Here is an 11,480-nt window from a genome sequence, read left to right as displayed (position 1 = left end):
TTCCCCTCCTTTTTGCCTGTACTCATAGTTCTCTCCTTCCTGCCACCTTATGTGGTCCAGTACTGGTTAGCAGAACTGGGCTCAAATCCTGGTGTTTGATAAGTATCTTAACATCTGTAAACTTCAGATTTTATCATTTTATAGGGCAGGAATTTAGACTCAAATGGGTGAAAAGAGCTTTTCTTATGGCTCACGGTTATTATGTGTTTATCTGCTCTATGCTCCTTCTAACCCCACTCCACCCCAAGACAATCTTTGCCCCTACCTTTCATAGCCTTCCACTATGAACTAAATATTCATTTACTGTAGAACCTACATGTTAGATGTTGTGGAAAATATATTGTTTTTTGTTTTGGTTTCAAATGCATTGTATAATTAAATGCAGAGAAATGGAAAAATTCATCTTAAGTCTATTAGGAAAGCTTTGCTGTCCTTGAAGAATGGATATATTTTTCTTTCTAAGTACAAAGTAACTAACCTCAGTTGGCGGAATGCTCTGTTGGCACCTCTATCTGGGTAACTATAGCATATCATAGATTGTCTTGATCTTGGTCTTCAAGGCTTTCTCCTTTTTCTAAAGCTGACTTATATGTGTTTCAGTTTTTATTTTATCAATCTTAAAGTTATATTGAATCCTTTTTGACACGTGATGGTTATAATAAAATAGATGGCTGTTGCCTATCATTACAGTTAGCAGAAATGTCTTCTAATATAATTGTAATCCTAGTTTTCCATTTCTGGCACTGGATTTACAGACCCTTCAGGAGATGAAATGAAAGGCTATAGGCTAATGCACCGCACAACCATAACAATTAGCATTTATTGAATATTTACTTTATGTTAGGCACTGTTTTCATCATTTTACATGAATAAGCTCCCTTATTCCTCACAACAGTCTCTGGGAAGGGAAAGCCAGGAGGCCAGCATCACTGGAACTCCAAAGGAAAATTTGTCCCAAGAGTGAATTTATATAATTCAAGGTAGGACAAAAAGGACCAAAATTTTTATGAGGTTATCTCTCCCTTCAAAAGACTAAAGAGATTGTACTCGTAAATTAAACCCTGCTGGTCTGGATTAAAACTAGAGTCCAGATCTGTATTATACCATGTATTTAGATGGGGCTTCTGAGAGATTTAAGACAATTTCTAACTTCAGAAGCTTCTGGGAACAAAGCACCTAAAAGAATCAGAAAACAGAAAAGTTTTTAATGCAGGAAAATAAATTCAAACCTCCGGAGCAAAGCACTTCTGAGGTGGGGGACTCAGACTGTCAGATGAGGCAGGATTTGACAAAGGCCTTTTACAAAGTGTGGACAGGATTTCTGGCGATACCAGGAGGAAAGCAGGACATGTGAAAGGGTGCTATAGAATCATGTGAAAAGGAGCCACGTGAGAATAGGGCATAGTAGACACACAGGAAAGGCCTGCCCACAGGTCCTGGGGAGTAAAGGAAAATAAGTAAATAGATCTAACTGTGGAAGGCCTTGGAATTAAACCATCTGATCTTTTTCCTGGGAACTGTGGCCTCTTTGAACAAGGTAGTGGTTTAGTCAGGCAGCTAGATCAAGACAGGGAGACAAGGGCAGCAGTGTTGACTCTAGTAATCTGGGCCCAAACTGCTGAGCACCTAGCACCTAGCAGCAGCACCAAGAATAGAGGGAGAAAGCAACTCATAAGCCATTTCAGATGAAACCTAGCAGGCTGATTACTTGGGAGAAAGTAGGCAGGAATTACAGATCATTTAGTGACTATTCAGCACTTTGGATGTTTTACAGGGATCTAAAAGATTTTTGTCTTCAAGAAGCTTACAATCTAATTGAGTAACCTCAGGTATTATATATATAACCTGATAAAATGAGATTATTCTGGTCTAACTCTTGCCTAAAGTTCTAGAGCTGATCATTGTTAATCAGAGTGTCTGGGAGGTAGGAAAAGTGTGGTAGGAAAAGCACAGAATAGGATGCCAGAAGAAGTTAAAATTTTAAGGCATAAGCATGGCCAAAAGTGCCAGTTCTGCAAATGTCAAGTAGAAAAAAAAGACTAAGAAATAGGCACTGAATTTGTCCTTGAGAGATCAGCTTTATAGGATTTGGGAGAGTTGGGGCCAGAGGGTGTACATTTCATGAAGTCTATAAACAAAAGAAAAATTTAAAAACTAGGGCAGCATTTTTTTTTTTAAATAATGGAAGAACTAAAAGAAAGTCTTAAGACAGTCTTGGTAAGAATAAGATAAAATAATATTAGGATTAATTAGGCACATTAGAACTACAGTTTATACTTTGAGGAAAATCTACTACAGTAAAAAAAGGTGTAAGAGAGAAATCTGTCCTTATAAAAGAGACTGAATTTACCTCAACACTATTATCACCAAACTAGTGGGAAGCTTTTTGTCCTGTTCTGAAGCCAGCTCCTTCTCTTCTGCTACTGGAGCCAGTATCACTCACACTGAAACACTCACACAGTCACACATTGGATTTCCTCTTTAAGTCAGGGGCTGATGTGCTTGGGAAACAAAGTTCCCTGACTGTTCAGGGACCTAAGCCCCATGGAATAGATAAAGTGGGCAAATACAAGGTGTCAGGTAGGTCTATACACTATGGCTGGAGTCCTCCAGAAGAGGAGATGGACTGTATCAGGTTCTTAAAATCATCCCCTTGTACCAATAACTCATTTGAGCATCTAGTTTACAGAAAGGAAGGCAGGCAGGCTAACTTGAAAGTAGCTTATAGCTAGCTAGTACAGAAGAAAACTTCAAAGATATCTATATTTTTCTTTTCAGCTGTAGGAAGTTAATGCTTTGTGCTCTTTTGTGAACACTGATGAAAGCTCAAATATCATTCTTTGGTGTGAAGTTGCTGATGTCTGATGAGTGTTGAACTTTGACCAAAGGCTTTCCCACAGTCATTACATTTGTAGGGCTTCTCTCCAGTGTGAGTCCTCTGGTGAATAAGAAGGGAGGAGCCCCGACTGAAGCCCTTCCCACACTCTCTGCACTCATGGGGCTTCTCTCCCGTGTGGATTCTCTGGTGCTCGGTGAGGGATGAGCCTCGACTGAACACTTTCCCACACTTACAGCATGCATAGGGGTTCTCTCCAGTGTGTGTTCTCTGGTGCTCAATAAGGGAGGAGATCCAGCTGAAGGCCTTTCCACATTCACTGCACTCATAGGGGTTCTCGCCGGTGTGGATTCGTTGGTGCTGAATTATGGTGGAACGGTCACCAAAGGCTTTCCCACATTCATTACACTTGTAGGGTTTTTCTTGAGTGTGGGTTCGCTGATGTTGACTGAGGTTAGTACTTCGGCTGAAGGCTTTTCCACATTCACTGCATTTGTATGGTTTTTCTCCAGTGTGGATCCTCTGATGTAGACTAAGATGAGTGCTCCGGCTAAAAGCTTTCCCACAGTCACTGCATTCATATGGCTTCTCTCCAGTGTGAGTTCTCTGGTGCTCAATAAGGTGTGTACTTCGGCTAAAAGTCTTCCCACACTCATTGCATTCAAAAGGCTTTTCTCCACCATGAATTCTACTGTGAATGATAAGGTCTGATTTATAACTGAAGGCTTTCCCACACTCAATGCATTTACAAAGTTTCTTTTGTGGGAAAAGTTTTTGGTGTTTAATAAAGTCTGAATTATCTTTGGAATTCTTCCTAGACATGGGGGAATCTAGCTCCCTTTGGAATGTCCTGCTGTATATTAGCTTTTGAGCTTAGGCTAAATTTACTGATTCAGGAGCTCTCTCCCTAGTGAAAATTTCCTTGAGGGTCATTGACACTTTTCTGATGGCTGTTTTCTCAAAAGATATCTTCTGTACAGGACATTTTGTCTGCCTTGATAACCGACCCTTGCCTTTATAGGCCTCTTCATTTGCAGGACCTTGGGCAGTATTCCCTGAGAATTTCCATCGCTGACCCTGAAAACTTTAGTTCTTCAGAAATAGCCTGATAGGTGTAGATGCTTTGGCTCAGTTCAAATCTCCCTATCTGAAAGACATTTAAAGTGCAGATGTCACCTGCATCTAGTATGGAGAACAAGGAAAATAAACCATCAGAAAAAAAAAAAAAAAAACCGACAAAAATTTGCAATTCATGCACACTAGTAACTGTATATGGGAAGAAAACAAAAAGGGACAGTTAGAGGAGGGAAGTGAATGGGGCAGAAGAGATAACAGGCAGAATTTTTTTACTTAGCACAGGGAGCTCAGAGACATCAGGATATACCAGGATATACAGGAAGGGTGACTGCGTACTATGCTGAGCCCAAAAAAATGGAAATAAGCAGATATGCCAGTTGATGAGCAGAGAGTAGGGGATTAGGAGGTAAAATGATCTGTCAGTTACTGTAACTGATCATCAGCAATGGTAAATGGGAGAAAGGAAAGGGATGAGAAGAGTAGACTCTGAAGTGTAGAAAAGATACCCTCTAAAAAAGCAAACAGTAAGGATGATTCTACCAAGCTTGGATGTAATCATTTTCACGGGATTGAGAGAGAATAGGATTTAAGATATGCTATCTACAACACTGCCACCCCTACCTGTCTCCCCACCATCCTTCCAATTAGTTTAGGAATTCTTCTAAACAACACTACTATCAGAATTCACCCAGGCCAGCTCATATTTATCTGACAAATAGAAAGCAGACTCAAGTTACCCGGCGAATTCCAAGAGGTCAGACTAGAACTCATGTCTCTTAAATATCAAATTGGTGGTCTTTTCATGGTGTCACTTACCCAAACAGGTAGTTTCACTCACTGCCCTCTTCGGTTTCCTGAAGATTCAGCTATCACAGCTGTTCTCTCTCTAACTGAAGGACCATGTCCAGTTCACATTCTGGGATTTCTGATGGGAAATGATGATTTAACACAAGGCTCTGGGTGCTGGAGACACAGGGCTATTCAGAGTGCAATCTTAATGCTTTGACCTATAGAAACAATAGTGTAAACGTTCAGAAACTGTGGGAGGAGGGCCTGGTGAAAATGGCTTTCTGAAAGAGGCCAAAATTGGGTTCCAGAAGGTTATACACATTCACATCAGAATCCCCTGTGGAACTTATTATTCAAGATACTTGGGCTTTGCTTCAGAGCTAATAGGTATGATATGGGGCCCAGACATTTGTATTTTATAACTTCATCTAACTTGACAAGTAGAATTGTCCAAAAAGAACCTTGGAAACATACTCTGGGTTGCCTGAAAAATGTGCTCCCCAACAAACGTTTATCACAGAGCAGGAGGGTCTAAAATATAAACTCAGCCTTCCCCACTAATGCTTTTTCTTTAAGCCATTCTCTTGTGGATTCCTCTTGAGCACTTGTGCTTGACGATAGGCTACAAACTATAACATTTCCTCTAAAGCTTCTTCTCACAGCATAGTTTAAACTCCCCTGGGTCAAGACATAATTTAGTTTCACAGGTATTTCCTTTCTTGTAGACTGGGAACCTCCCAGATGCACAGGTAAACCTTGTACATCCACCAAAAAGTCATGCATACAGAACCTCAATGGCAGTATGATGATGTTGTTGGGACTCAGCTTTGCCAAAACCATGCCTTTCATCTGGAAACAGAGAACACAGAAGCCCTACCACTAGACTAAATAAGTCTCATTTATATAGAACCTTCCAGTAAGATCCAGCTGCATACTTTATGGTACCATCATTCCTTAGTAGGAATTTGCCTTCTTACAAGGTTGGCTGGCCTCATTCTTATAGCAGAGACACTTCAGCTTCTCCATCATTACTCTGTTGACACTTCACTGTTATTTCTTTTATCACAGTAATTCTCAAGGCAGTAGTACTACTTCCCAGGGAGAGTTCCGGGAATTGATGAGGGTTTTTTGGGGATTGTCCTGTTGATTGGATGGTGCTATTGGAATTTAGTGGGGGTCAGGGATAATGGATATTCCTGCAAAACAAAAAAATGTTCCTCATCCTGTATGACTTTCAAAAAAGTTGTTAATAGGGGCGCCTGGGTGGCTCAGTCGGTTAAGTGTCTGACACTTGATTTGGCTCATGTCATGATCTCAGGTTGTGAGATCCAGCCCTGTGTTAAGTTCTGTGCTGGGCATGAAGCCTGCTTAAGATTCTCTCTCTCCTCTCTTTGCCCCTCCCCCTGCTCTAAAAAAAAGTTAAGGGACACCTGGGTGGCTCAGCAGTTGAGCATCCGCCTTCTGCTCAAGGCATGATCCTGGAGTCCCAGGATCGAGTCCCACATCAGGCTTCCTGCATGGAGCCTGCTTCTCCCTCTGCCTGTGTCTCTGCCATTCTTTCTGTGTCTCTCATGAATAAATAAATAAAATCTTTAAAAATAAATAAATAAATAATTTTTAAAAAGTTAATAGTTACCTTAGGCTAGAACATAACACTATATTACATAGAGCTACAATATATTTTGCATAGCTGATAGATATTGGAAAATTAAGGAAATATACTTCTCCTTCTTTGGATGTTAAGAATTGTTCACCATTTCAGGAAAATTAAACCACTTATGGAGTTAGATTCACATATACGACATTCATGTATCAGGCTATATTTGGAGCTGTTGTATGCACAGTGATTCTGTGAATAGGTGCAAGCCTCTATTTCATCCAATCTGTACACAATGAAATATATACTATCCTAATATAAATTCTTTCCTTCATATCAGAGTTAGATAATATATTGATATTCAGAAATTATATCTATAGGTAATATTATCTGTAAGTTTTACTTCAGGATAGCAAATGGGACTTCTGTTCACAGTGGAATATTACTACATTAGTACATTTTATATTCCATCCTGGAGAAGAGATATAGAAAATGTTTAGGTTTTTGGTGGTTTAGGTCTTCCCTCTAATCAGGAAGATCTGAAATTTGAAAATCTTTGTAAATTGTCTTCCTTGGACCATGAAAACATAAGCTACCTAAAATTAAGCAGAATATCCTGACTAGAGAAAAGAACTAGGACAGAAGTCAAAGGAGATGGCCAGTTTGAGGTTGAGAGTTCTCCTTCATGCTCGTTCACACCTTGGGATTGACAAACTGAGCCAATGTGCTATAGGTTTATCTACATAATTCAATTCACATATATACCATGTAGGACAGGTAACCCAAACTGTAGTTGTTTTGGCATTTCAAATAAATTCATTATATATATATAAGTATAATATACATTTTATGTTAGTATATGTGACACATGATCGATAACATTGAAACTCCACTGGGGAAAGTTTCTACATTAAAACAGAAGACCCTAACTTGGGAGATTCTTTAGGTCTTGTGGGTCTGCCCATTATAAACATTTTATGAATATGGACTCATTTATGCTTCACAACAGTGAGTGGGGTACTATTGTTATTTCCATAATACAAATGAAGAACTGAGAAAAGAAGAGGTTAAGTGATTTGGCCCAAAGCTAAGTGTTAAATACTGGACTCAAACTCACTAGAGAACAACACTTGAGTTGCACTCTCCACTCCTGTGGCCCCTAAATGGCCAAGAAATTAACCTCCACCAATCCCAGGGTACCAGCATGACCGTAACCACAGTATGCCATGGGGGTTTATAGAGAGTGCCTGCCTCTGAAAGGTGACTGCCCTGAGAGGCTACAGTGAGTCCCAGTCATGCAAAAGCCCTATCTACATAACCTGAGCATTAAATTTTCGGGTCACCTCAGTGCATGTGGCACCGCTGGCACGATGCAGTGAAACATTAGATAGAGGTCCTGTGATGTAAGCATTTACCAGGTAATCTGGACTTAAAAAAAAAAATCTATTTATTCATTTGAGTGGAGAGGGCAGAGGGAGAGGCAGAGAGAGAATTTCAGCAGTCTAAGCACAGAACCCAATGAGTTTGATCCCACAACCCTGAAATCATGATCTGAGCTGAAACCAAGAGTTGGATGCTTAACTGACTGTGCCACCCAGGCGCCTCGGTAATCTGAATTTTGATCGTAGTTCTATTGATAGCTATATAAAAACCAGGGGAAAATAATCAATCTATTTATGTTTCATCTGTCCAATGAAGATGTTGGACTTGATTGTTTGGTACAAAGCTTTCTGATTCCTGGAGTTTAGTTTTAGGTCCCAAATACTAAGGCACATACATTTGTGCTTAGACTAAGGGGATTAGACTAATGTGAACTTTGTCTTTTTCAAATCACCAGAGACATGTGAGATCCTAGGGTCCATGTTTCAGATAAAACCACTAAGAAACAGGCCAGTAAGGTGTTCTTCAAACACCTAATGATGAAATTGAGGAAAGGAGGAAGACATTAAGGGTAATAAGTCAGCAGGCAAACAAGGAATAGTCCTATCCTGGGCAAAATGTGGCAGACTCACCCAAGGGAAGTTCTACGAAAAGAGATATAAATGTATCGCCTGCTTGGTGAAATGACACCCTCAGAAAAGAAGGAAGAATCCTTTACTTACATGCGACATATGGGACATAGCTCTTCTAGTAAGATGACAATTGCCTTTACCTCTTCTGCCTCCTCTTGGCTTTCTTTTGGGTCAAAGGCAAAGCTAGCAAAGGCCGTATCCCAGGCAGCCAGAATCACTGGTCTAGTAATGTCCACATCTGGCCAACTGAATGCAACTGTAAGGGTTGAGGTAAAACAAATGCCTGAAAGCAAGCCTACCTCCTCCCATAGACATTGATGTGTGACCCAAAGTCTCTAGTTCTTTAATGATAAAAAGTAAAAGGGATGGATCTGGACCAAGTCTAAACCCTCCCTAAACTCCCTAGGTGATCTGAGGCCAAAATCCAGGCTCTTTATGAATTTCCTCACATGGGATAGGAGTTCAAGCAGAGTATGACAGCAGTCTCTTAATTACTTCTGAGGATCAAAGCGGAAGGCAGCTCACACTGCTCCACCACCATAAGGCTGGGCATCCCTGGGCAAGTCTACTCACCTTTCTGAAAGTCTGGTCCCACACTGTAAGATGGCATACCTCAGTCCTTACTTTTCTCACAAAGCTTCTGTTAATGCTACAAGTTAAAAGACAGCAAAGCATTTACAATAAAGAATATCATATACAACATAAAGAGATATTATTGCAGTGTACATCTCAAATGAATTAATTTTAAAATTGTGAGGGTGTACATTTAAGCAAAGATGCTCTCAGAGAATGTGTGAGGCTCTCTTCAGCGGCTACTGCTCTAGAGCAGGGACAGATGAGTTCTTTTTCCTGGCTTTGGAGGATGCACTTGAAGGCAGGCCTGGTGTGTGTGACAAAAGTCTCAGCGGGGAACCCTCAGATATTTCAGAGAGGCTAGGAAGTTATTGTCTCTGCAAGCTCAGAGCCATTCCCTTGCTCAGGTGCCATCCAAGGGATTTCTCTGCCATAGAGTGGCAAGTCCTTTTCTCTTTTCCTCCTTTCTACCTCTGGATCACCTTACTGCTTTATACATACTGTAGCCCCACCAAATCATTATTCTCTCAAGTACAGAGGTCATAAGTGCCGCAGCACCAGCCAACCTAGTCTGCTTTTCTGGGACTAACTTCCCACCGCTGTCCACCTTCTATTACCCTAACCATCTGAAATTCTTTTGACCATGCCATTTCCTCTTCAAATCAATTTGTAATCCAGCAAGACTTCTCCCTTATTTCTATTCCCTTCAGTATTAAGAATTTCTCTCATTCAGAAGGAAGCAGGTTCTGAAGGTTCTGGGATAGCTATTGTCCAGGGGCTTTGTTTTCTGGTCTTGGGCGGACTGCTTGCTGGAGACCTTGCCTATGCACAAAGGAATCAGCACCAGGGCCCAGGCATCCAGAGTTCGACCCTGGAACACAGATTGTCAAGTCCTGAAACCTACTAACAGATAGTCTTCAGGCAACAGTGTTCACAGAAACTGGTTCAAAATAACACAGAATTTGATACACAGAACTTGTCAATAAAGAAGGACCTACTATCCGAAGTACCAACTATTAACATCAGAACCATAAAATAAAAGCTACTACTCACAAGCTGTGTAACTTCAAGGAAGATGCTTCATTTCTGTGTGCCTCAGTTTCCTCATGGGCACCATGGGGATACTAAGAGTATACGTCATGGGGTGATTGCGAGGTTAAAGTCAGTCGGGGTAGAAACTCAAGGGCCAGTGATAGAATCACCCAGGGGCCCTTCGACTTGTGGCGTGGGGGGGAGGGGGCCTGGGGGGCCCAGGGGAGCGGGGCGCTGGGGGAGCCAGGGGGACGGGGGCTGGGGGGGAGGACGGGGGCTGGGGGGGAGGGCGGGGCTGGAGCGGCCCAGGGGAGCGGGGATGCAGCTGGAGGCCACCGTCTGGCCGCAGCGCAGTCCCAGGACAGCACCGGCTCCCTGGCCAGCGCACCCCGAGTCTCAGGCGTGGAGGCGCCTCCCGGCAGGGTCTACAACCAACCCGCTCGGGCTTTGGGCTAGAAAAGGGCCTCCCAGGGCCTCCGGGCCCTCCCGCCCAGGCCAGGCCCGGTGCCTGGCGTCCGGCGCCCTGAGTGTTGCACTCACCGGCCGCCTCCAGCCCCGCGTCGGGACACACCGAGGCCGGGACACACCCGCGGCCGGACCTACTCTGCATGGAACCCGAGTGCGCGGCGCGGGAGGGAGCCGGAAGGCTTAGCGCGGAGCCCGCGCGCCCGCCCGCTGCTCGCTCGCTCACCCAGCCGGCCCGGGCAGCAGCGCCTCCCCGCGCGCTCGGTGGGGCCCGGCCTCGTCCTCCCGGTGCTGGCCGCCTCGTCCTCCCCGCGCAGACCTGCAGCAGGACTACTGAGCGGGTGGGGAGCGTGGGCGCGCGGCTCTGCGCCTGCGCCTGCGCCGGAGAGCTGGCCCGCGGTGTGCGGAGCCCGTCCCGCGGTGCGGGAGGGGGGTGCTGCGAGGTCGCAGGGGGTGGGGCCCCGGGCCCCTGGACAGCCTGGTGCGCGCCGCTCGGCGCAGCTCGGACCCTTGCTGCCCAGGTGGTTGGGAGCTGCGGACCCGCCCAGGTCCCCGGCCTGCGCAGGGTCCCCCGAACGCGGCTCTTCCAAGGCCCTCTGCGGGCGGCCCCGTGCTCACGGCGGAGACCTGGCTCTGCCCGCCTCCAGAGCCCTCCGGAGCTGTAGCGACGTACCCTAATCTGTTAGATTGCTACACAAAATTCAGAAGAAGGGGATCCCTGGGTGGCTCAGTGGTTTAGCACTTGCCTTCGGCCCGGGGCGCGATCCTGGAGTCCCGGGATTGACTCCCACATCAGGCTCCCAGCATGGAGCCTGCTTCTCCCTCTGCCTGTGTCTCCGCCTCTCTCTCTCTGTACTCTCATAAATAAATAAATAAATAAAATCTTAAAAAAAAAAAAAAAAGGCAGAGCTATTGCCTTATTAAAAGAAAGAAAGAAAGAAAGAAGAAGAAGAAGAAGAAGAAGAAGAAGAAGAAGAAGAAGAAGAAAAGACAGTGTCATGGCACCAAAATCGGTACAATTGTTCGGGCCCTTCATAGGGGACAGCACCGATGGGGCGAGGTACGTCGGAGTAGTGTGGCGCAGAGGAGGAGAAACAGT

The 11,480-nt window shown here is 44.0% G+C and overlaps 1 protein-coding gene across 5 annotated transcripts; it reads right to left on the bottom strand.

Annotated features, from left to right (window-relative positions):
• Window positions 1-788: 788 nt before the first annotated feature.
• Window positions 789-11,235, bottom strand: ZNF391 (zinc finger protein 391). Of its 5 annotated transcripts, XM_072728903.1 has the most exons (5): window positions 10,457-10,625; window positions 9,938-10,008; window positions 8,885-8,960; window positions 4,730-4,920; window positions 789-3,983 (listed from the first exon to the last, which is right to left on the bottom strand). In XM_072728903.1, the coding sequence occupies exon 5, from the start codon at window positions 3,656-3,658 to the stop codon at window positions 2,834-2,836; it is 825 nt and encodes a 274-aa protein (XP_072585004.1). In that variant the 5' UTR covers window positions 3,659-3,983; window positions 4,730-4,920; window positions 8,885-8,960; window positions 9,938-10,008; window positions 10,457-10,625; the 3' UTR covers window positions 789-2,833. The 5 variants fall into 5 exon arrangements, with proteins under 5 accessions (XP_072585004.1, XP_072585003.1, XP_025842328.1 ...); XM_072728902.1 differs by lacking the exons at window positions 9,938-10,008; window positions 10,457-10,625 and adding an exon at window positions 11,128-11,235; XM_025986543.2 differs by lacking the exon at window positions 9,938-10,008 and having other exon boundaries at window positions 10,608-10,716.
• Window positions 11,236-11,480: the final 245 nt, after the last annotated feature.

This window comes from Vulpes vulpes, chromosome 12 (genome assembly GCF_048418805.1).
Source record: "Vulpes vulpes isolate BD-2025 chromosome 12, VulVul3, whole genome shotgun sequence".
Taxonomy (NCBI): domain Eukaryota; kingdom Metazoa; phylum Chordata; class Mammalia; order Carnivora; family Canidae; genus Vulpes; species Vulpes vulpes.
Note: the sequence above shows the minus strand (reverse complement) of the source record. Positions and strands in the feature narration are given on the sequence as shown.